Here is a 26,693-nt window from a genome sequence, read left to right as displayed (position 1 = left end):
CTATTTTTCCTCACCCCTCTTTTCTTCCTTTTTTATCTTTCTCAAAAATCTCTTTTTGGGTTTTGAACGTCTCAATCTTTCAAATTTTCAGTTACCATTTTTTCTTTCCGGCCTTGCCCCCCAACCCACCGTTTTAACCACCATCTTCTCTCTGAATTTCTCTCTCTACAGTCTCTATGTAGCGGCCGTACTCCTGAATCGAAGGAATTGGAGTTGCAGAGAAGATGGAGTCTCTCTTCAACACAGGCTCAGCCACCACTTTGAAGAAGATATTCACCCATCTTCTCTTTGTATCTCTGGTTTTGAACTGTTTTACTGAATTTAGATCCGTCGCTCAACTTCTACCAAAAGAAGAAGGTACAAATTCAATTTCCAACTCTCTATCAGGTTAACCGATTTGTGTGCTTATACTTGCTTTCTCTGCTGTTAACTTCATTAATCTCTCTGTTTTGCTTCGATAAATTAAGATCTTCACCAATGAATATGATCGTACTATTCTCTTTTGATCTCTGGAAATTGATGCGTTTTATTCAAAATTCTTAGTGTTTCTTTTGGTTAAACTATATATGCTACCTTGGTTCAGTCAAGTGTGATTTTACCTCTCTGCCCTTCACATTTTTAGTTAATTGATTAGCATAATTCAATGCAAAATGGCCATGGAACTGTATTGAAATTGGTGGTCATCCATCTTTTATCAAAGTATTGCTGCATTGACTCTGTTGGATAGCAATAATTGCATCATGTGCCTTCTTGTTATCAAAGTACACTCTAATGTGATTGCAAGAATCGCAAACCACGTCCTAAGTATAAATACGAGGGCCCACACACGCGAATGCAGCCGGACAATACACATGTTATGTCATATTCAGTACTTGGAGTTATCCATTCACCAAAACCTTTTGGATATTGTATTAACATGGAGAATATGGTGCACTACTGTACTGGCCTGTCATTATTATTAGTATTATTATTATTTTGTCGAGAATATTGTGCATCATATTGATGCTTTGGAGAATCAGACACTTATAATGTAAGAAAAATAATTTTTAAATAGCAATACTCATAATATAAATCTGGCAACCATCACTATCCTGTTACCTACCAATACGGACCCGTCAAAGATGGAGCAAGTGTATGATTTGACCATTAAATATATATATATATATATATATATATATATATATATATATATTTTTGACCATTAAAATATGAAATTGATAAAAGTCCCAACCCCACACTCACCGACCATTCTATAATCAGATACTTTACCCTTAAAATATTTATAGAGAATATATATATTTGACTAAGCAAACGTCACATGGTTGATACTGTATGTCTGATTAACAATTTAACATTGATGGCTATGACCAATAAAAATATTGATACCAAAATATATTTGACTACTGTATAATCAGATAAGCATAAGTTAAATGGTCGATACTTTTTTTTTCGAAAATTGAAGTGAATATATATATAAAAGAGGAAGTACAATGAAAGGTCTTTGGCCCAAACCAATCCAAACAGACTTGGACAGCATAGAAGCCTAGAAAGAAAACACAAACTAAGGCCCAAACCCAAAATCAAGCAAAGGAAAAAGCCAAAAATAACAGCAATGTAGCCGTTAGTGCTGGTCAAGCAATACATGTGTTTTATGACTGTTTCACTTTGGCTGTTATGTATCCGGATAAAAATAAAAATAAAAATAAAAAATTCAGTCGCAGTTTTCTAGTAAATTTTATCACTATCAATGATTAATTTTATTACTATAATGATGCAAATTCATGTGTTTAAATTTTGCTACTATTTATTTTTAAGTGAAATTTCACCGTCTGGCAGTGAAATTCAGAAATGATAGTGGTAAAAATCAAAGAGAACCGCAGAAAACGTAAGAAGGAATTTTGATCTTGCATATCTACCCCACCTCCATGAAGATGAGAACAACTGTATTGTATTAAATATGTGTGTATTGTGATGGCAGTTGTTTTTTTAAGGTGGTAGGGTCATCTGTTTTGTAGAAGGACTTGGTCAAATATAGGTCACCTTCTTACTTTGTTTGTTTTGAATGTGCCATACTCTCCCATCTGAAACATTATTACATTGGTCGCGGGGATCCCGGCTAATCAATCACATACGGATACTTAATCCAATGTGAGTTTTGTGTTGATTTTATTTAATTTTTTACTTGTGTGTCTGTACCTGATTGGTCCAGACTGCCACGGACCTAGCATAGGCTTAGTGGGGGCGATTTATTATTATTATTTGTATTACTGTCTATATATTTTATTAAAATTTAAAAATTCCCACACTAAAGTAATTGTCTCTCTATCGTCAAGTAATTAGGTTCTTATGATTATTATTTTATTTTTTGAAAATTCCGGGACCATGTAATAATTTCTCTGCTGCACAATTTTGGTTATGTCTAAGTACCATGAACATTAATTACGAACATCTTGGTAAAAGGAAAAAAGGAAAAAACATCTTGGATTAAGCTTTATTATTTTGGACAAAGAAAAATGATTCCCACACCTACGGATCGCAATCAGCTCATGGTTTCTGTTATACTTCCATTGGTGGGAATAGCATGGTTCTTTTACAAATATAGCATCAATAATTTACTTCTGGCATTCTCATTTAATACTAATAGCCTGAATTCAGTTGAGCAAATATGACATAACAGTTGTTTGCAATCAAAAATAAAAAAATAAAAAATAAAAAAGTACAATAATTACATCATCAGTTAACAGTTCTCCAAGATAGAATTAATGTTCTTAAAGAAATTGTAAGTGACAAATATTTTATTAAAATTTAGGAATTATTAATAAATTTTTTTGCTAATATTGATACTAACCAGATTTCACTTACTTGTGTGCAACAGTTATGGCTCTTGAAACGATATCAGGGAAACTGCAGATAAATTACTGGAACATTAACCAAGCATTTTGCAGTGGGGGTAATGTTACGACTGGGACTGTTGATGATAAAATTTTTAGCAATGTTGCTTGCAATTGCAGCTACACAAACAATACAGTCTGCCACGTCACAAACATGTACGGCCGTGTTTTACTGTCCTTTACTTTTCCCCTGTAATATACATACATATATGCAAGGCATGCAAATAAGGATTAAGAAAGCAATACTAATTTAAATACATGGGATATGATATCGACTTTATCATGTATAGACTAACTCGGGATGCATGGAAATAATGATTGCAAAAAATATAAGTCCTTTTGGTTGCATAAATCTAATATTTTTGTTACTTTTCAACCTTTTATATCTAGTCCATTGGGATAAGTTGGGTCTGAGGTTGGGATTCACCACCTTTTTTTTTTTTCGAACGATAAAGCAAATATATTGATTAGTAATAAGATGTACAGTTGGGCCCAAGAAAGGCCCATTGAGGGAAGTAGCAGTACATAAAACCCCAACCCAAGACTGAGCATTGCAGACCAACACTGAGCTAGAAAGGCCTAACAATTTGTGAGTGACAGCCGTTGCTAACAACTGGGAAGTGGCGGCAGACGAACTGCAGCTGGAGAGTAGACCCATTCCATAGCTAATTGTGAGAAGCTTTCATTGTTGTGAGATCTTAGGGCATCCACAATTGAATTACATATGAGCTTTAACACAGATGATTGCGAAGAAGGAGAGGTTCTGAAAACCCTATTGTTCCTTTCCTGCCAAATATGATCCACCACATTTAACGGTTGAGCACTATGCTTAATTTGAATCAAAAGCAGAGGAGCATTTAGATCAATCTACATTCCCATCCCAGGAATTGATCTGTGTCGGAAATGAGAAGTTCCAATGGTTTTGGTTAATCTGGTCTGAAACTTTAATTGCTCTGTTACATAAAAGAGATCTGTTTTCTAAACCAAGCAGTATGATAAACACTAACATAAATCAATGGAATATTTTCAGGTTTTGAGCTAGTGTCCTTCATGCTTCCATTATTAGTTTTTTCCCGGTTTTGTTTTGAGTGTAGTCAGACTGAAATATATTATGTTTTTGTCCCAGTGTCCTGCTATATCATAGGTCTAGGACACGTCCTAAACCATCAACTGGATGGTGCTTTGGATTTTTTGAATTCTTAAATTAGAATGATGCCATCTGTGTTTCCTTCTTGATGCTTATGCTTGAAATTATTCTTACTCCAAAGCCAATTACACAGTGGTGCAGACCATGGCCTTTATAAGGAAGGTTTATAGGTTGGGGTTTATTATTATTGTTTGAAAACCTAAATTAGAATATTTAAATAAATATAATAAGTTCTCAAATGATTCATAGTGTGGAGTTCAAGCTAGTTGCGGTGAAAATAGTGTCTTTAAACTTCATAAATTCTAAATGTTCTGCAAACTCTAATTGGCCAGAATTTGCTATTGATGATTCTAAGTTGTAGCAAATCAATATCTGTTCCTCTTGGATCCAACTTTAGTTTGGCATACTAGTTAGGAACAAATTTTACTTCATTGTAGTAAGAAACATTCTTCATGAATGATTAGTTGCTTTTTTGGCATACTCAACTTGCTGGTAGCTAAGTTTACATGGTCAAAAATGAATTTCTAGTTTTCTGTTTGCATTGACTTGCAAAACAGTCCTTAATCTGCAACTACAGCAGGTCATGATACATCACTGAATGCCATATGCCTGTCTCTACCATAAGTTCATATCATTGTTCCACTTTCAAGAATAAATGTACCGGTTAAACCTGACGGGCCTAACCATATTAATTTTTTTTATGGACTACAATGATGCCTAGGTTTAACGCAGTGCTTATTTATTCTATGTTCCTTTCTCTGATTTCAGTTTTCGTTGTTTTGAATTGCAGCCTGCTGAAGCGACAAAATTTAACAGGAGAACTACCAGCCGAATTCGCAAATCTTAGTTACCTGCAAGAAATGTATGTGACACATTTAAGTTGCATTCAGGAATCCATCAGCATACAGACACATCAGCCATGTTGGTGTATTAGGTTTATTCATAAATTACTTAAAATAGATTTTCTACACTATGAAGAATATAAGCACTATTTTTATTTATTTATTATTATTATTTTTTGGGGTGTCCCTAGGAATTTTAAGTGGGTATCTATTTTTTTTATATTACCTGAGATAAGTCTATTATGTTGTCCTTAATTTCAGGCAAGCCTGTTTGGTTTCCTTAGTAGTTTGAAATTAAGGATATCTGGGAACATTTTTTGGTGATTATTGTGTTGTGGTATGATCAAGTTCTATATAATGCACAACATGTTGCTCCAATTTTGATGACACGCTCAAGCATGCCTACTTTTATAAACTTAAGCCCTATTGTAAATTTATTTGATTATGATTCGAGGTCAAATACCACACTATGTAGTGGAGGAATCTCTCTGTAAATTTTATAATGGAATGCAATCTTAACTAAACTTTGTGCCATATTTTCTACAACTATAATCCCTCCAACATATGGTATAACCCATATGGACGATTGGCACTTTATATTATAAGGTGACCATATGAAATTTATGGAAACTAAGCGAGGCTTTTTTTTATATCAACTCAGTGATCTCACTCGCAACAACATAAATGGATCGATTCCTAAGTCTTTTGGTCAACTTCCTCTGACCATTCTGTAAGTTTCTTTTTATATTGTTTCAAATCTTTCAGGGCCGTTTTTTGGTATATATTTATTGAGCAGTTAGACTGGTTGGCTTAACTTTAAGAATTGGTACACTACAGGTCCCTTTTGGGAAACCGAATCAGTGGTTCGATTCCTAATGAAATTGGTGACATTTCTACCCTTGTGGAGCTGTAAGTGATGGACTACAGTTCGATGTCTATTGGAGTAATAGATAAAGTATTATCTTGGATTAATTCTAACTTTGTTATCTAGGGTCTTGGAAAATAATCAGCTTGGAGGACCTCTTCCTCCTAACCTTGGAAAATTGAGCCGCTTGAGTAGACTGTAAGACACTAGTCAGTGGAGAAATAAACATTCTTGCGAATATTGGACTGATTTTTCTCATGCGGTTTCAAATGCATAACAAACGCTTTTCTGCAGCCGTCTTTCTGCTAACAATTTTAACGGAACACTACCAGTTGAATTCAGCAAGCTAAAGAACTTAACGGAATTGTAAGTGTTAATTGTTTTGGCATTTATGATCTTGAGTTTCAGAAATTTTAATACTTTTTACTCCTGCAGTACTATAGATGGGAGTAAACTATCTGGGAAGATACCTGATTGGATTGGGAACTGGACAAGAATTATTAGACTGTGAGTATGATACTTCTTTTCATTGATCAGCCAATCCTTTCCCCCACCTGGAGAAAATAACGAAATTTCTTCTTAAATTTTATTGCTAATTGTTGATATCTCAAATATATGTTCAACTCAATCTGTTGCAGGGATATGCAAGGAACATTCGCGGAGGGAGCCTTACCATCTACCATATCCGACCTGAAAAACTTAACTGAATTGTGAGCAAAAAACTAACCATCTAAAAGCTATTGAATGCTTTACAGTTGAAACGAAGTAATTTGATCCGTTGCATTTGATTTTCAGGAGAATATCTGATCTGAATGGATCAATCTCAAGTTTCCCTGATCTACGGGATATGAAAGACTTGAAGTACCTGTGAGTTGAACGTGAATATATTTCATGGAGAACATCCAAGATGTTACCAAATTTTATCGTTCTGTCAGCTGACCATGTTTTTATGTTTTTGTGGCACAGGATACTGAGAAATTGCTTAATAAATGGTTCAATTCCTCCTTACATTGATGATGGATTTACTAAACTCAAAATTTTGTAAGTTTATTCTAATGTACTCTCATAGAGAAGCATGGTTTCTCTCTCTCTATTTTTCTGATCTGCTGCTGATTTGATACCTTTACATATAGAATTTCCAAATTTATGTGCATGCTCTGAGACAGCTTATGTAACGACCCGAATCCTTGAGTCCGAACCGTTAACCGGGTCCTTATTCGGACCCGAGGTCAATTAAGCGCCATTCCGTCCTTTCCTATACTCACAGGGAAAACACAGATCATTTACAAGTGGATAGTATTTCCAAAACACAACTTAGAAGGAGAAGTCAATGTGCATGGTCATATGACAAGGTTAGCCGGCTGATGGCCATTCGTCGCCGGCTGAAGGTGCATAGTCAGCCGGTTGACCCACAGGGTCGGTCGGCTGAAACGATCCCCAAGAGTATCAACTCTTGGGACATTTACAAAGTGAACTATCAGTCGGCTGGAGATGGGGTGTCGGTCCACTGATGATCATAGTTGTTAAAGGCTCAAGGCGCACAAAAGCGTAAATGCCTCTTGGAGCCTGAGGCCCAAGGCGCAAGGCGAGGCGCTCGTCCGACCGAAGCAAGGCGCACGTTGAAAAAAAAAAAAAAAAAACAAAACCCACCAATAAAGTATTAAAGATGCAATAGTATATATTAAGATGTAAAAGTCAACTAAATGAATTACTTAAGTTAAATATTCAACATAAAGATGCCAAAACCAAGTAAAGTCCAATTCAAAGTGTCTACTTGCATTAATCTTATTGTACCCAAAATCATAATGTTACTGCATTTTGCTGTCACTATTACCAAGTAAAGTCCAATTATAAAGATGCCAAAACCAAGTAAAGTCCAATTATAATGTTACTGCATTTTGTTGTCATTATTACCAATTCAAAGTGTCTACTTGCATTAATCTTATTGTGCCCAAAATCATGCAGAAGGTTATGTATGATGGAGAAAGATCAAATTTTGTCTTCACCTTAAAGTCCAACATCTTTCTGATACCCACGTGCACAAAATTGTATATACAAAACGCAAACAACGATCTTTTTATTGCCACGTAGTATGAAATAAAGAACAGTAGTTACAGTACACAACAAACACAGACAACTGAAAAAAAAAAAAAGAAAAAAGAAAAAACAAGACAATCTTAAATAACGACTCCTACTCTACAAACAAACATGAAGTCTTTCGAAATTTATAAATTTTCTTATTTATTTATTTATTAATGTGATAAAAATAAAATAATAAAATAAAAAGAAGAGGTGCAGACAGTCCAGAGTCCAGACTCGAGAAAAAAAATAAAATAATAAAATAAAGATAAATAAAAAAATAAAAAGAAGAAGAAAAAAAAAAAAACTGCTAAACTCGACTCGGCCGAGAGAAGAAAAAGAAGAAAAAAAGGAAAAAAAAATCTGCAGAGTCGCAGAAGAGAAGAGAAGAAGAAGCAAATCTGAGAAGAGGACGAGAGAAGAAGGAGAGAAGAAGAAGAGAGAGAAGGAGAAGTTTGAGAACTTACCGGCAGAGTCGCAGACACAGATCCGATGCAGATCCGGCAAATCTGACTTCCGAGACCGAGAGTCCAAGTCATCACTGCCTTGTCGAGTCTGTCTTCTTTCCTTTGCTTTTTGTTCTCTTTTTTTTTTTTAATTTTTTTTTATGTTGTAACAATGTAATTTGTAGGTTTTCTATTCAATTAACTAATAAAATAATATAATATAAATAATGATAATATAACAATACATAAAATAAATAAACAAACAGAACTAAACCAATAAAAAAATTGCATTTTGCAAGCAGGCGCGCCTTTGGGACGCCTGTAGCCTGGCGCCTGTTTGGTAAAGGCGCGCGCCTTCTTTACTCCCTGCGCCTTAAGTCACTAAAGGCGCTGAGATGGCGCCTGGAGGCGCCTTGCGCCTCAGGCGCGCGCCTTCGGTGCCTTTAACAACTATGCTGATGATAGAGTTTCGATCGACCGATGGCGAAGTTCGGCCGGCCGAAACAAGGTTTTCCATCACCCAGCTCTCTGGAATGCTACGAAATGGACTGTCAATCGGTTGACAAGCCCTAGAATGATGCTACGTGCAGCCTGAAAGTCCAGAAATCTGGGCTCTCTGTGAGCCAACTTATACCAAACCTGATACACAACCAAATCTCGAATTCACAGCAACATAAATAGCATTCCATGGATAAATATATTGATCAACTTCCCAAATTACACATCATTTTCCATACAAAACATAATATTATACATAGTCCCGAATACATCAAAATAATATCAAAATTTTTAGTTACAAAATATGGTTATGCTTTACACAAACAATTACATTCTTCCAAAGTGTTGTTTTACAAAAAAAAGAATGGGGTCCTTCATACAAAAGACAGTGAAATAACTTCTAGTCCGCTAAACTTGTGGTAGATTTTCTTTCGCCACCTCCTTTCCCGAACCTGAAAATGTTGAGTTAAGGGGTGAGCATAAAGCCCAGTAAAAGTCGCCTAAGATGTTAGTTTTGGACTCCCTTGAGTCACGTAACACATAAGAGAAACGAGATGAAGGGGTCATGCCTTGGGGTATGTGGAACACTACATTAAGCTAAAAAAATATTCCTAGCATATAACCCAATTTCTACTAGTGCCGTGCATGATAATGAAATGTAATGCAACGCCGTTTCCAACTCGGTCTAAATCGGTCAAACCCACATCTTTTGAAAACTCGCTAACTAAGATTGATGACTATCCCTGGTTCCAATTCTGGCAATGCCTGGCAACCGTTATAGGGTCTAGTATCAACTTTTTCAGACCCAATACCGGGCCGCGCTCCCTCTAGGTCAAGTTAGCCCCGGACTCGCGAAATCCGGTTCATTAAAAAAAAAAAAAAAACTTCCCTTCCATTATAAAAAACTTTACCTTCAGTATAAAGAAAATTTTTCTTTTTCAATCCCTTTCCAAAACCCCTCTTTATGCCATGATATGATATGCATAACATTCATTCTCAAAGTCATGAGTCCATCATTATAACAAGAACAACATCATCATTGCATATCATAATAATTAAGGAAAGATCATGGCAAGATTTAGAAATCTCATACAACAAGAGCATCATCAACCAAGATAAAACATGTGCTAATTCATCTATAAGCATGCTTATTACATAATCACATACACAATAACATAATTTATCATATCAAAGGCATTAATAAACTCTAATTTCATACCAAAGTTTAATAATTCTATAGATATAATAAAGAAAGGAGAAATTTACTCAAATAGAACCAAAGCTTGGGTGTTAGAAAGACCCCTACCTCAATTAGAGTGCAATTCCACAAGAAGCCCCAATTTCCTTCCCCAAACCCTAGAATTTTGAATTCCCCAAAGGTGGCCAAACGGAGATTGGCTCTGATCAAATCGTAGATCTTGACAAGCTCTCCGACTTGCCGCAAAAGGCACAAAGCAAACTCCAAATGGTTGGAGAGAAATCAAGATTTGAAATTTTGAATCAAAAGGGAAACGAAAAAGAAAATGAGAGGGAGAGAGATACTTACGTAGAGAGAGAAAAAGAAAGAAAAGTGAGGCCAAAAAAATGCCTCTTGGCCCTTAAATGAAATAATGGTGGTCCCACCTCCCAAAAAAATTTTCTTTCCCCAAATATATATATATATATCATACTAAATCACATCCACATAAATTTTAAGCCACAATAATGCAAATATATACAAATTAATTATGCATGAAATCAAATGGATGACACCACTCCAGCACACAATAGTCCCTGTAGCGGGTCCCACCCGGGACTTACCGGTCTGAAAAACAGAAAAATGCTGAAATGGCCACCGATACATTTCCAAGACTTCTAAACCCAAGGAGATGTCCCAAACCACTCTCTGACACATCCGGCACACCCCACGGTGTCCGGTTTGTAAAACAAGAAAAGATGAAAATACCCCCAAAAATCAGAAAATTTCAAAAATTGGAAAATTCCAAAAATTCAGGAACATTACAGCGTAACAAAGACAACAAGCTGAAAAATAGTAGTAGCGGTGCAATAATCAAAATAATCAAAATTCATATAGCATGTAATAAAAAAATTGCTATTGCTATTTTTTTTTGTGACGTGATTTTCTTCTGAAACAAAAACATTTTTGTAACTAATATGTTGCACAATGTTTCATAAAAGAAATGTTCAACTCAACATATTAGATACTCTTTCTGTCACTGTGTTTCCCTTTCTGCCCGTTTTAATTGTTCTGATTTTCATCTTTGGAAAATTTGAGGCTTAAATATATCTACTTAGAATTGGGATATCATGGAGCTGAATTGGAGTGAGGGCCTAGAAACTAGTTGCCACCTGGTACATGACTATGTAGCAATGAGGCACAAAAGTACTATTTTGGCCACCTAGCTATATAAACCCTTTTTTCTTCAAAATTTTTTTTTCTTTCAATTCTCTCTATTAAATGAGTCTATCAAGCTCTAAACAATCTCCTAAAAAGAAAACATGAGCTTTAATCATAAGTGAAGTTTTTTTTTTATTGCATTGAATTTTTATTATCATTCACCTACATCATTATTTATCATTAATGAGTGATACAGTGGGCTCTCAATTCTATTTTAATGGGCTCGTAAATTTTGTTTTCACAAGGTTTGAATATTTACTTAATGAAGTACCCAAGAAGGTTTCATTTGCGTAGAAGGAAATCCTCTTTTTAATGTTAATGTCCCAACTGATGGTAATTTAATAGTATATATATATTTTTTTCATAAATGGGATGGCTCATTAAAAGAGAAATAAAGTACAGGAGAAAACAGAGGGCATACCCCCAGATTACAAGAAAAATCAAAAGAAAAAGCCCATTTTCAATAAAGGGCAAACAAGAAGAAAAGCCAAAATCAACTCCACCAAACAAACATTTAGAAAACAGCAAGCAAATCATCAAAAGAAAGCTGCATAGAGTGCACACCTCCCAAGGAATCTCAACAGCAAGCGCATCTGCTGATTTCTTACAAACTTGATGAAGAACCAAGTTCCTGTGACACCATATACGAACCAAGTTCCTGTGACACCATATACTCCAAATAGTATTAGCAAAAACAGATCTCAAGATTTTGGACTTCAACACATTGGCCTCAATATGTTGCAAGAACCAAGTAACCACTTGAGTAACAGCAAAGAAATGATCAATCTGAAAATTCAGACAAAGAAACACCTCATTCCAAACAGAAACCAGCAAACGAGTACCCACAAAACAGATTATCATTATTATCTTCAGCTTCAAAATTATTACGACATACTGAAGGCAACATCAAACCTCTTCTCTTGAAATGAACAAAGAAAGATTTCTCTTCTGCATAATCAAAGAAACAGCAATGGAGACTCTAAGCCTGCAGAATTTAGAACATAACTTAGACCAATCCTGCGTAGGAGAATTTTGCCTGCAAATCTTCCAAATAGATTTCAAAGAGAAACAACCATGATTCCAAACAATAGAATCAGAAGCATTCCTTAAAGGCACCGCTGCAATCACAGGTCTAGGGGACGTAGGAAAATCAGTAGGGAACCAACACTGATTATCCAAAATAATGGACTGAAGCATAGCATTCCTATCAAGTGTTTTGTAACAAAAATGCCCCAAATCTTTGAATGAGGGAGGAACCACCACACCAAGGATCTGATAAGAGCTTGAATTTGTCCCCATACCCAAGATTAAAATTTAGTAGTATATGTTTGCACTTAAAATTGTTTCGGCCACGATAGGGGACCTACATGCAATCAGCAGTGCCACATGTCCTTCCAAGTTCCAGATCAACGAAGCCCAGTCAGCTGGTTCAAAATCTCCAGTTCAGAATTGTCCAGGTTCCAACCAGATCGTGAACCTACAAGCAGTCACAACAGTCTACTTAGGACTTGAATGAAGCTCCAATCCATCGCTTCAATCAGCAACCAAGCAGCGTGTCCCCCGTCCAGAAGAATTCAGTTTCGTCCAGCAGCAGCACTCGTCCAAAAGATACCTTCGTCAACAAAGAAGATCACGTGAAGTGCACCTGTCCAAGCAAGCGCAGATGCATTTAATGCTCCAGCTACTTTAGGGGAGACCGTCACTGTTGTGCATTCAATGCGGATGACCAGACGCACAAACTACTCTACATACTCTATGCCTTTCATCTGAAGCTAATAATCCAGCCGTTCATCCAAAGGACATCCAGCAGAGCCCTTGAGTAGGGCCATACTCTCCGTAGTCGTTTAAGTCGGATAAGACACGGTAAGAAGTCTGTGCGCCCCCGCAGCCATACGGCATCATGAATCTTGCTTGGTTGCAACTGGGACAGGCTTTGTCCCCCGTTGCAGAAGAACCGGACCTACCACGGTCCTGGCACACTTGCACTTAAGCCCGTGATCGAAGGTGACACCCTCGGACTAGCGGCAGCCCACTGACCACGCGTTCTAGCCAAACAGTATATTCTCTTTGTGGATTCTCATTATTTTAAGGGTATTTTTGGACATCCATGAAATTGAATTTATTCTCTTGTGGTCTGCGTACAATTTGATAACAATTCGCTTGATTTCATAATAGCATTTGATATGATTCCCTAATAGAATTTATCACACTTTTTTTTTTTTTTAAATACTTTTATTTTGATTATTTACTATCTTTTGATGACTATATGTTACGAGAACGAATGAGCAGTTAGTCTATCCTATTTGGATGAGATCATATTTTATGTTTTTATTGACAATTTTATCTCATTTTGGTCATATGAACTTTTCACTTGCAGAGACCTTAGCTTCAACAGGTTGACGGGTGAAATTCCACCGACATTTGAACATTTGGATTTTGATTACATGTAAGTAACTATTTTTAGAATAAGTCCCATGTATAATCTTTTATGTTCTATTTCGTAGGAGGGATGAAAAAATGAATGGAAGAAAGAATGGGAGGAATCTCCCTCACTGTTTGTTTGGTTGAATGAAAAGGTTGGTAGAAAGGATGAACGAGGTGACACATTTTTTATTGGGTAAAGAGCAAAAAACCCCCTTGAACTATTACTCTTTTGTAAATAACCCCCTAAACTAAAAACTTTCCCCTTGAACTATTGATTTGTTAATTAAGGACAAATCAATCAAAAAAAATACCATTTTACCCTTTCTCATTAAAATTTTCATTTCTTATTAAATTATTTTTATTATCTTTTCTGTTATATAAATATAAATTATACTATTTACCTTAATTTTATTATTAATATCAATTTGTCATTAAAATGAAAAAAAAAATTATGAAAAAAATAAAATAAATAGATTTGTAATTACCATTTTCTAAAATGATTAACTTATTGTTAAAATTTCATTATTATAATAAAAATTATTATACCTAGTTTAAACTTTTTTATCGTAGAAAAATACCTTTTTTTTTATACAATATATTGATGAGAATTACTTAAATAAAAAAAATACCTTTTTCATGTAATATATTCATGAAAAATTAAGAAATTGATTAAATTGTTTTAAAATTTTCTACTTAAGATTTTTATTTAAACAATTAATTTAAAAAATAAAAGGTAAATTTATGCAAATTTAATGGAGAAATATGTCATCAAATTAGTATGAATTTTTTTCATAATTGATTTCAAATAAGAAAAATAGATTAAATGTAATTCAATAAGAAAAGGGCATTATGGTCATTTAATGAAATATAATCTAGGCATTGGGGCATTTTGCAACAAAATGTGATAGTTTGCAAATTCAGGGCGGTTATTTGCAACTTCAAATATAGTTCAGGATTTTTTTTTGCACTTTACCCTTTTTTATTTGGTAGGAAGGAAGAGAATGAGAGATTTTATATGTTTTTTTTTTACCAGTATACCTTATATAAACTAATAAAAAATAAATATGCATTCCGACTAACGGGCTAGTGGCCTAGCGGTATCAGCCTTTTACATCCCAAAGGAAGGTCAGGGATTTAAGTTTCAGAAGAGACAAGTGTGTGTGAGTACCAACTAGGAAAAAAAAAATATGCGTTCCAAATTATTGTAAATCTGTTTACTATTATGTTTTTAAGCAAATTTTGAGTATTTATTAAGTTGTCTGTTGTGCTTGTACCTTAATGATTTTTGTTGTAATCATGATAATGTGTAGGTTTCTGAACAACAACTTGCTAACTGGGAAAATACCGGACTGGTTACACAATAGACTAAGAGACAACATGTTAGTATATCCCTTTGTTTGGCTTTTAGATTGTCGTGTATTCGTGTCATGCTTTTTCTGATTTGTGAAATTTGCTGAGGTTGAAGTTGAGCTTGATATGTAAGCTATGTTATCTGGATTTGGGTAGGGTACGAAAATGTGTCCGTAGGATGTGTCAAATTTCTAAATTGAAATAATATTTATACCCCCCCCCCCCCCACCCCGCGCGTGTCCCACAAAAAAGTGTCCACCTTTCCATTTTTGGTTGTCCCAATTCAAAATTCAATGTACTATTTTTTTAATATTCCTAATTTACCCTCTTTACCTTGAAATTATAAAAGCAATGACCTCATGTGGACCCACCATAGATGGGTATATTTGAAAATTCATTCTCTACCACTATAATAAATACAAAAAAAAAAAAAAAAAAAAAAAAAAAAAAAATAATAATAATAATAATAATAATAATTTTAAAAACTACACTCTTAAAGAGTTAGGTTCTAAAAAAGGGACACTTTTTTGTGGGATGGAGGGAGTATTTATTTTTAGAATAAAATGATGTCTTTGTGTACATAATGTATAATATATGCATTTCACTAATTTCAAAACAATAATATAAAAGTGATTTGGTAAAATTGGCATACTCAATTTGAGAGCCTGACTGTCATTATATACAAGTGGAAAATTACAAATGTGGAAAGAGAATAAAAATCAAATTGGGAATAAAAATCAAATCCCTAAACATAAGCTTATAATGAAGACCCAATAAATCTGCTACAATCATCGAGTCAATCTATAGATATGATTTCCAACGCTCCCTCTCAAGCAGGAGCAAATATGTTGACTAAGCCCAGCTTAACTATGGAAGACTGAAGAAGAGAAGCCCAACAGACTTTGTGAACACATCTGTAGTCTGTTCTAAAGAGGAAACAAAAATAGGATTAATGATACCTGATCGAACCTTTTCTCGAATGAAGTGAATGTCTACCTCAATATGTTTCAACCTTTCATGTAACACAGAATCAGAAACAAGCATAATGGCTGATTTATTGTCACAAAACAACCTTGAAAAACTTTTCTGTACAAGACCCAACTCTCCCAAAATTGATTGAAGCCAAAAGAGCTCACAAGTACCTTGAGCCATAGCTCGGTACTTAGCTTTAGCAGAAGATCTGGAGACAACAGCTTGCTTCTTACTCTTCCATGATATAAGATGATTACAATAGAAAGTACAGAAGCTAGAGGTAGACTGTCTATCTGTCTTACATCCAGCATAGTCTGCATCAGTAAAGCATGAGAGTCCGGACTGATTTCCTGAGGCATAGAACAGACCAAGGCCAGGGCACGACTTAAGATACCTTAAAATATGGTAGACTGCATCCATATGAGCTGAGCGAGGGTCATGCATGAATTGACTAACCATACTAACAACAAAGGTCAAATCGGGCCTTGTGTTAGTCAAGTAGATAAGACGACCTACCAAACGTTTATACACGAATGGATCTGGAAGTAATTCCCTTGACTCAACAGAGAGTTTGAGATTACGGTCCATTGGAGTGGAAGCGGGTCGACACCCAAGCATGCTAGTATCTTGAAGAAGATCCAAAACATATTTCCTTTGAGATAAGGAAATTCCACGACGGGATCTAACAACCTCAATTTTAAGAAAATATCGAAGGGGACCTAAGTCCTTCATATCAAAGGACTTTTGAAGATGAAGTTTCGCCTGAGCAATCCCTGAAGCATCATTGCATGTGATAATGATATTATCCAGAAATACTAATAACATGATACAGCGACCATCATTGCGACGTCGAATAAAGCAAGTATGGTTTGAGTGGCAGCGTACAAAGCCCATGGATAGAACAACATCACTAAAGCGACTGAACCATGCTCTAGGAGATTGCTTCATACCATAAAGAGACTCGCAACCGACATACTTTCCCAGCATACTCCCCCTTAGCCCGAAATCTAGGTGGTGGATCCATATATATAGTCTCAAGTAAGTCTCCATTTAGAAATGCATTCTTGACATCTAACTGATGTAGAGGCCATGAATGGGCAGCAACCGAAGAGACAAGCAGTCGCACAGACGTCAACTTTGCCATAGGAGCAAAGGTAGCACCAAAGTCTTTGTCCGGAATTTGAGTGAAGCCTTTCGCCACCAACCGAACCTTGTACCGATCAATAAAACCATCAGCTAAGTACTTCACATTAAAGAGCCATTTGCAGCCAACCGTTTTCTCCCCAACAGGTAAAGCAACAAGTTCCTATGTATTATTACGCTCTAAAGCATCCATTTCTATTGTCATAGCAGACACCTAATTGGGATCCTTGAGGGCCTTTGACACTGATCGAGGAATAGAAACGGACCCAATCTTGCCCAGGAAGGATATATATGCACCTGAAAGACCATCATAGGAAGCATACTGGGAAATAGGGTGGTTAGTGCTATTAGAGAAACCATACCAATTAGGAGGGTGACGAACACAGGTAGGATAACGGGATGTATGCTCGTGAATGGTAGGAGCCACGGGAGAAGGAGAGTTACCTGGCCCCGGTTCGAAAGATGATTCTGGCAGGGGAGATTGAGTGCGATGGCGACGAGAGTAGACTTGTAAAGGCGGAGGGGAACCTCACATGGGTGGAGAAGGAGATTATAGGACAACGTGATTTTCAAATATAAGAACAGGACAGGCAATAGAAGAGATCTCCTTCTCCAGACCACAAGAGAGAGAATCCTGTATCACATAATTAGTACTATAAAAAGGAACAGTTTCATGAAATGTCACATTAACATAATGGTACATATGTTTGGCCACAGGATCATAATAACGATAACCCTTTGACATAGCATAATACCCCAAGAAAATACACCTAATGGATTTATCATCAAGTTTATGACGAGAAGGACTACGGCTATGAACAAAACAAGTACAATCGAAAACACGAGGCAGAAGGTGAAACAAGGTATAATCAGGCTGGAGAATCTGAATTGGGGCCTTATCACCTAAAATTCGACTGGAGTACGATTAATCAGAAAAGCAGCTGTAAGAACAGCCATGTGCCAATAGAATTTAGGCACATGCATATCACTCAAAAGACATCGGACCATAAACATAAGATGACGGTTTTTGCGTTCAGCCACGCTATTTTGTTCAGGTGTGTAGGGGTAAGTGAGTTAATGTAAAATCCCCTTTTTATTAAGTTCAGTCTGGAACTCATTCGAAACATATTCACACCCATTATCAGAATGAATATTATGGATAACAGTGTTATACTGGGTTTTGATCATTTGAAGAAACTGGGTAAATAAAAGAAGCACTTCAGATTTCTTTTTCAATAAATAGACCTAAGTACGAGAATAATCACCAATAAATATCACATAATATCGATGCCCAAAGAAAGCAGTGACTGGGGAAGGCCCCCAAACATCAGAGTGGATAAGATCAAACAAACTAGGAGCACAACTCATATGAGAAATATAGCTAGTTCTAATATGTTTAGAAAGCTCAAAAACTTCACATTGAAACTTATGGTCCTTACATGCTTTATTTAACGACGGAAACAACAAACATTGATACTGAAAGTTTTCATGCCTCAAACGGACATGCCATAGACTAAAAATGCGAAAAGAAACATCATAAGCACTAGAAGTAGGTAGGACAGAAGCTTGAAGACCCGTTCCTGGTGGTTCCCCAAAGTAGTAAAGCCCATCACGCTCATAACCTCTGCCAAAAATCCTCTTCGAACGAAGGTCCTATATAATGATCTGGTAAGAATATAACTGCATATTGGAGGTTTTTTGCAAGCTAACTAACAAATAAAAGGTTAATGGAAAATTTAGGTAGATGAAGGACAGATGAAACACCACCGATGTAAAGCCATCCGTAAGTCACACAGATTGGGTAACATGTTTGACATTAGAAGAAAAAACTGATAACTTACCAGTCATGTGATCATTGGCCCCAGAATCTAGAGCCCAATTAGCCTGCTTGGCTTTAACGTGAAATGTAATAGGAGTACCTGTAGCAATAGTAGCAGTGGGAGCAGCCACAGGAGCACCAACTTTGGAAGCAAGGGAGCCAAGCTGGTCCTGGATCTACCCAATTTGGGACTGAAGCTGGCTCTGTCCAGGAAATATAGTAGGTCCACCAGTAGTAGCAGGAGTCTATGCAACAGCAGCAGTACGAGAAGAACCAGTTTCAGATGAACTGTTCCTAGTAAGTTTTTGCTTCAGTTTAGGATGAAGTTTAAAGCAGCGAGCCTTAACATATCCAACCCCTCCACAATGGTAACAAATAATCTAACCTCCAGTCGTACGTGATCCAGGGTTGGCTGCAAAAGCAATAATATCCCCAACAGGCTCAGACACTAGTGGAGGAACAAGTGAGGGCTGAATTAAACGGTGCCGGCGGTCAAAATATCCCCAATGCTTCTAACAGGGTTGGCATTGGTGATGCATTCAAGATCTGAGACTTAAGGGGTTGAAATTCTGGGCGTAATCCCATAAAAAATTGATAGGTTTGCTGGCGGTCAAAACGTTTGACAGAGGTTGCCTTGGGAGGAAATTCACTCAAAGGTTCATATTGAGCCAGTTCCTCCCAACGAGATCTCAAATACCCAGAGTAATCAGCTACAAACAAATTCAGGCCTTCCTGTAAGGGCTTTTAGCATTATCCTAGTATAACTAAAAAATATGAGCATCATTCTTAGAATGAGCATACATTTGATTCAAAGCAGTCCATAAGTCATGAACAGAGTTATAAAACATGAATATATTATAAATTCGTTCCTCTATAGAATTAAACATCCATCCTAAAGTGGTGCAATTGTTCATGTCCCATTGAGCATATTTAGGATCTTTAATATCTGATATCTTTTCAGTACCCAAAAGCCACCCTGATTTGCCTTTTTCACCAACATAAAGGCAGAGGGAACGAGACTAGGATGCAAAATTATGGCCATTCAACAACACACTAGTAACTTGTTGAGCCGGTGTGTGTTGCGTCGAAGAGAGAGTTTCTTTATTATTACTTGAATCAGGTATAATATTAAATAGAACAATCCAGCAGATCACCAATAATTTCAAATAAAGGAGGACTAAACCCGATTTTGATCAAACCAAGAAGCCGGAAGCACGGCGGTCTGATCTGAAAAACGTTGCCGAAGATCCCGGTAGTCCCAAAAAATTCCAAACACGTCTTTTGACCCTCGGTGCATGAAAAACACCAAGGGAATACCCTTACAGGGTCGAACCTAGAGGAGATTGGCTCCCCCTAAGACTGTCACAACAATGGCTTGAAGAAGAGAGAGAGTTTGTGATGAAAAGAAAGAGGGAAGGGGCTGTGATGAGATAGAGAGATAAAGAGGAAAAAGGCGGTGAAAGAGGGAGAGAGGAGAGGCGTAAGTTTGAGGCTCTGATACCAAAAAGTGATTTGGTAAAATTGGCGTACTCAATTTGAGAGCCTGACTATCATTATATACAAGTGAAAAATTAAAAATATAGATCAAATCCCTAAACATAAATCTATAATGAAGACCCAATAAATCTGCCACAATCATCGAGTCAATCTATAGGTATGATTTCCAACAAATATAATAAAATTGAATTATTGAATGTGTTTGTAGGTGCAGGTTCAATCAAAAGTGTGACACATATCTCATACCCATGTCTTGTTGTTATGTGTCTGAGACAGTCTTTAAGACAATAAGAATTATATTCAACTGAAAATTTCACGCGTCATTTCAATTTTGTTGCAGTGATGTATCTTACAATAACTTCACAGATACATCTGAATACAGTTGCGGCGCGTCATCAAGCTTGTAAGCTTCTTTTCATTATTAGTTCTATACCTATTTGATTCTTTCATATAATTTACAAATCACCCTTTTCCATAACGGTCAACAGGAATTTAGCATCCAGCATTTCCTCATCTGTGGATAGCACCTTGTAAGTTCTTTACCTTCAAAGTTCGGCATTTAGTTGCATATCTAAGTATTATGGGTTAGCTAACTTAAAAGTCTTACAGAAATATTCCTTGGTGCTTGAAGAAGGGCCTTCCTTGCTCAAACAATGCCCAGTGTAAGTTTAAGACCTGCCAAGTCTGTTTCTATGATCTGGTGATAATACTTAACTCATATATACCTATAGATATCAGTAGAAGTATATTATATTACACTTACCGAACAGAAAAAGCGAAAATATCTTATGGTATAATTTTCATTGCATATACAGACTATTCCTTGTTTATCAATTGTGGAGGAAGCAATCCAGCAAAATTTGAGGGGGAGGAATATGAAGCAGACTCAGACAGACTCGGTCCAGCACAATTTTATGTTTCTCAAGAAAAATGGGCTTATAGCAGCACAGGGGTTTTCATGAGCAAATCCGGTGCTAGTTACATAGCAAACAACTCATTCCCTTATGACCTTGATGAGATATACAGAACAGCTCGTCTTGCCCCTTCTTCACTTAAGTACTATGGCCTTTGCTTGCGTAAAGGCAGTTATAAAGTGCGTCTCCACTTTGCTGAAATAATGTTTTCAAAAGACCAGACTTATAGTAGCCTCGGGAAACGGATTTTTGATGTGTCAATCCAAGTGAGTAAGAACCAGCTTACTTGCATGAACATATTAATGCAATGAGAAAAGCTTCTTGTGCCAATCTGCACAAACAGTGCTGCTCTAATGCAATTCATGACTTTTGTCAATTTTTTGACGATTTCATATGAACATCAATTGCTTTCAGGGCTATCTCCTTTCTTTGCTACTGATTTTTTGTCTCCAAAATAGAAGTTATTTAACTTCTGCCTAGGCTTGTGTTAATTTCGCTTCTTCTGCAGGGGAATCAAGTTTTGACGGATTTTAACATTATGGAGGAAGCTAAAGGTCCTGGCAATGGCATCTTTATGGAATATGATGCTATTGTTAGTGGCAGCACTCTGGAGATCCACTTATACTGGTCCGGGAAAGGAACTAATGCAATTCCTGAGGGAGGTGTATATGGACCTCTTATATCTGCTATTTCAGTGACACCAAGTAAGTGTATCTTTCATTCTGGGTGCACCTCTTTTTTTTTTTTTTTTTTACTACCTTGTTATGAGAGAATCTTTCTCTTTCTTGTAGACTTCGATCCTAATACGGGACTTTCTGTTGGAGCTATTGTTGGTATTGTGGCTGCCTCATGCGTGGTCCTTGCTTTGATTTTGTTAGTACTTCGAATGAAAGGTTGCTTAGGTGGGAAAGACCTTGAAGATAAAGGTGAGATCTAAAAACACAAGAAAGTCTACATATGATGTTCTTTCTCACTGTTTGATTGCTAAGGCAAGTTGGGTTACTACTTGGAAAAGGTGCTTGATGTTTTGAAATTTATTTGGGCAAGGCATTGGTAAAATGTCCTGGTAAATGTGTTTTCTTGTACCACATATAAGTTAGAACCTGTATTGAAGATTAGCTTTATAGAATTGCTGAAACACCGGTCCTCCCTTTGGACGTTTTGACAGAAATTTAATATGGATTTGAATGTTTAAACTATTCAATAATCACTGTAATGATTGTGCAGATCTCGTATAAGAGTTATTACAAACTTTAAGGTATGGCTTGTAAATTGAGTAAAACTATGCATAAAGATAATTTTATTGTTTAAGGATAAGATAGATGCTACGATGAGTAAGAACCTTTATGCGTGGTAAACATTAGCCCAATTTGTATTTGCACATGTAATCGTAACTATGTAAATTGTGAAGAGAAAAATAACCATTTGTATGTGAATTTTTCTTCATGAAAAGGTGTCCGCTGATGATCATATAAGATAAGAATTCGTGGTTCTAACATATCATGGTTTATGCAGTATTGCCACCTTTGGAGGGAAATTGGAAAAGAAAGATGAACTGTTTTTTTTATTTTATTTTATTTTTTATTTTTTAACTGTCTTTTGCATTAAAATCATTTTCTAATTCATCTTTCTTGGGGCAATTTATGTTTTGGGTCTTTGTTACAGAACTTCGAGGGCTAGATCTACAAACAGGTTATTTCACTCTAAGACAGATCAAAGCTGCTACCAGTAACTTTGACCCTGCAAACAAGATTGGTGAAGGAGGATTCGGACCAGTTTACAAGGTTATTGCTAACACGAGTTATTAAATTTCCATAACTATCTGACAACATTAAGGTCATGTGCCATTTTAATTCCATGCCTAGTGGCAGCAATGAGAACAAGGAATTTTTTCATGTGACCGCCATATATCTTGTTTGTTATATTTAATCATTTGAAATCTCTGTGCTTGATTTTAGGGTGTATTGTCAGATGGTGCAATAATCGCTGTTAAGCAGCTTTCCTCCAAATCAAAGCAAGGAAATCGCGAGTTTGTCAATGAGATAGGCATGATATCTGCCCTACAACACCCAAACCTTGTGAGGCTTTATGGCTGTTGCATTGAAGGAAACCAGTTGTTGCTAATATATGAATACTTGGAGAACAATAGTCTTGCCCGTGCACTTTTTGGTAGTTACTTCTCTATCATCTTTGACACTACTGTATATATGCTATAAGAGTGATTATTATGATATAACTCTCTCTCTCTCTCTCTCTCTCTCTCTCTCTCTTACTTCTAGGTCGCGAGGAACACCGGCTGAACCTAGATTGGCCAACAAGAAAGAAGGTATGCTTAGGAATAGCAAGGGGCTTGGCTTATCTTCACGAGGAATCAAGGTTGAAAATCGTTCATAGAGACATTAAGGCTACCAATGTGTTGCTTGATAAGGATCTAAATGCTAAGATATCTGATTTTGGTTTGGCCAAGCTTGATGAAGAAGAGAACACCCATATCAGCACGAGAATTGCTGGAACAATGTGAGTTTTTATCTCACTTTTCTACCTTCTTTATTCTTATTTGCATCTAATCTCTGGGTATAATGGTAATAACTTGGTGTTAAAAAACAAATAAAGTATTGTTGGAAGAAGGTATATGTTACGTAAATAATCATAGTATGTGAATGGAAATTGTTAGACAATTAGTTAACCATCACCTATCCATATCTGATTTCTCAAAGAGACATCAGATCCTATGTAAACCCTATAATGGATTGCTTATATCATATTGTACTGGTATTATTATGTTATAATGGGTTGTAACATTGATATTTCGTTATTGTTTGCTTTTCTCTTTCGGTAGGATGAGAAATTCTCTTATTTAAAAGTACTTCATATGTGATACCAGCAGTGGAGTTGCAGTTGACTGTATTTTGTGCCTTTGTTTCTGTTATGGGTGGTAATTGCACTGGCTTTCAAAATGCTATTTCCAAATTTAGAGACCCTTTTTTTCCATACCCACCAAAAGGGTTATCAAGAACGGAATTTCTAGAATAGTTGAAGAAATACCAGTGGATAATTATATATAACTTAGATGTTCTCTCTATATACTTGCAATGGATTACAAATTATACTTTTTTAAGTTGCACAGTTATTTAAGCACTTTTTTATTTTTCATTTTTTCAGAGGATACATGGCTCCTGAATATGCAATGAGGGGTTATTTGACAGACAAAGCCGATGTTTACAGCTTTGGAGTTGTTTTATTGGAGATTGTCAGTGGGAAAAGCAATACAAGTTACAGGCCAAAGGAGGAGTTTGTTTACCTTCTTGATTGGGTAAAGTTTTCTCTTTTGTTTCTTCTCTTTAGATGGTCTTTTGTTCACAGTTCTAGAGCTTGCACTTGTTTCTACTATTTATACATGACTTCAAATGCACTCTGAAAAGGCCCGAAATATGACTATTCTTTTTTAAGTTTTGTAAAAATGCCTAAATCCAACCCTTAATTTAAATCCAGTGAAATTTTTTTTATAAACCGTTCAATCTCACATGAATGTAATTTACTAATATCTCAAAATAACAATGTTTCTTGAATGATGTCAGGTAGATGCGCAGATTATTTTAGCTTCTTCTGGGGAGTATTGAAAAAAAAAAAAAAAAAGGGAGAAAAAGGAAATTGATAATTGAATTGAACTATTATTGAATGCAAGTAGTATGATAATTTCCGAAGCATTGCCTACAAGTAACTGGCTTTTGTTGGTCTGAGTGATGTGAATATGTTTGACACGTTGACAATGTGTTTTTAAATATTTGTTATTAAGTTTAACCAGCACCCAAAAGAAAATTATATATACCACTGTAACCCTTGGTGGTATATTCCTTGTATATATAAATACTTAAAGTTCATGTGTTTCATGTTTTTAAGTTAGTTGGACAGCAATAGGATAAAAACAAAAAAGCTCAGTATTTTGTCTCCGCGTGGAATTGCAGGCTTATGTTCTTCAAGAGCAAGGAAACCTTTTAGAACTTGTGGATCCAATTCTGGGTTCAAACTTCTCAAAAGAAGAGGCAATGAGGATGTTAAACTTGTCTCTTTTATGCACCAACCCATCTCCCACCCTTAGACCATCCATGTCATCTGTGGTGAGTATGGTTGAAGGTAATAGCCCAGTCCAAGCGCCAATAGTGAAGCGTAGTTCAGCCAACGACGACATGAGGTTTAAAGCCTTTGAGAAGCTATCACAGGACAGCCAGTCAAATGTCTCGGCATTCTCTCTGGACAGTCAGGTGCAGGGGAGCATATCTGTGGATGGGCCATGGACTGGTTCCTCGGTTTCTATCCCAAGTAACAAGAATGTGTCTGTGGACAGAACTTCATCAAGCAAGTTTCTTCCAGATCTTTATGATGTGAATTTGGAATAATTAATGAATATGTGATGTGTATGTAATTGTAGCACTTTGAAATTATATTTATCTGAACTTTGTGCAATTCTATTGTAAATTATATTTGTGATGTTATTTTTTACTAAGACGTGAAAAGATGATGTACAAGTTTACTTTTTGAAGGATAAAGAAGTCCTCGTACTTATTTTAAAGATGATGGGATTTGAATTTTGAACCATTTCATTCTATATAAATGAATGCTAGTCATCATCAAGATATTACTTCAATTTATTTATTTTATTTTTATTTTTATTTTTTTTCCTGGTAGAAGAAAGCAGTTGCAGTCTCGATGTCTTTTTAAGTCTTCCATGTATCTGCTTAGAACCTTACCAAATTGTCTTGATTGCCAAATACCTGTAGTGGATTCAATGATTGTCAAACTCCTTTCGCCTTAATATGATACAAATAATCCTCGGAAATCATATATATTCAATGATTCGTAAGGAATTATTAAGTCTAAATATTGTTCATTTGTAACTACTTCCTAAATCATTTTGAACACGAATTCCTTCATTTCAAATCCTTTGATCCTAACCGTTGTATACTTGGTGAAAGCACTACTACTACATATTTTTGGACAGTTTCCAAATTATATTTAGTAACTGAGTTCATGTGGGAAATTGTTGGATTCGCCATTGGCAAGCTTCTAATTTTCAAAATTCTGAAGAAGGGAAAAAAGAATAATAATAAAAATAAAAATAAATAAATAAATCTGTCATTCAATCCATTTTCATTATAATACAATAGATTACATAACAACTTTAAATCAGTTGAAATTAGTGAGAAAAAAAGAATATAAAATAAAATAAACAATGTCCCACTAATAGGCAACTATTTAATTAGATACTAATCTGGCATTATTATGTCATTTGATAATAATCATTACTCTTAGACTGGAACCTAAACCCTAAAACGTTTGTGATGCATAACATCTATTTTCCACACTCGGTTCACTATTTGTTTGAACTTTCGAATTTTTAAAAATTAGTA

At 35.8% G+C, this 26,693-nt stretch overlaps 1 protein-coding gene across 2 annotated transcripts; it reads left to right on the top strand.

Moving 5' to 3' along the window:
• On the top strand, nucleotides 1-25,881 carry LOC132308634 (probable LRR receptor-like serine/threonine-protein kinase At1g53430). 2 transcript variants are annotated; one of them, XM_059806771.1, is made up of 24 exons: nucleotides 1-357; nucleotides 2,876-3,047; nucleotides 4,829-4,900; nucleotides 5,542-5,610; nucleotides 5,718-5,789; nucleotides 5,872-5,943; nucleotides 6,040-6,111; nucleotides 6,181-6,252; nucleotides 6,384-6,455; nucleotides 6,541-6,612; nucleotides 6,712-6,786; nucleotides 13,544-13,612; nucleotides 14,901-14,969; nucleotides 20,712-20,774; nucleotides 20,860-20,901; nucleotides 20,981-21,033; nucleotides 21,187-21,551; nucleotides 21,794-21,989; nucleotides 22,077-22,211; nucleotides 22,951-23,069; nucleotides 23,244-23,454; nucleotides 23,565-23,802; nucleotides 24,448-24,598; nucleotides 25,251-25,881. In XM_059806771.1, the coding sequence occupies exons 1-24, from the start codon at nucleotides 225-227 to the stop codon at nucleotides 25,680-25,682; spliced, it is 3,096 nt and encodes a 1,031-aa protein (XP_059662754.1). In that variant the 5' UTR covers nucleotides 1-224; the 3' UTR covers nucleotides 25,683-25,881. The 2 variants fall into 2 exon arrangements, with proteins under 2 accessions (XP_059662754.1, XP_059662755.1); XM_059806772.1 differs by lacking the exon at nucleotides 14,901-14,969.
• Nucleotides 25,882-26,693: the final 812 nt, after the last annotated feature.

The sequence above is a fragment of the Cornus florida genome, unplaced genomic scaffold, assembly GCF_030987335.1.
Source record: "Cornus florida cultivar Cherokee Brave unplaced genomic scaffold, ASM3098733v1 CherokeeBrave_3.0.0_Hap2_Chr05, whole genome shotgun sequence".
NCBI classification, from domain to species: Eukaryota; Viridiplantae; Streptophyta; class Magnoliopsida; order Cornales; family Cornaceae; genus Cornus; species Cornus florida.
Note: the sequence above shows the minus strand (reverse complement) of the source record. Positions and strands in the feature narration are given on the sequence as shown.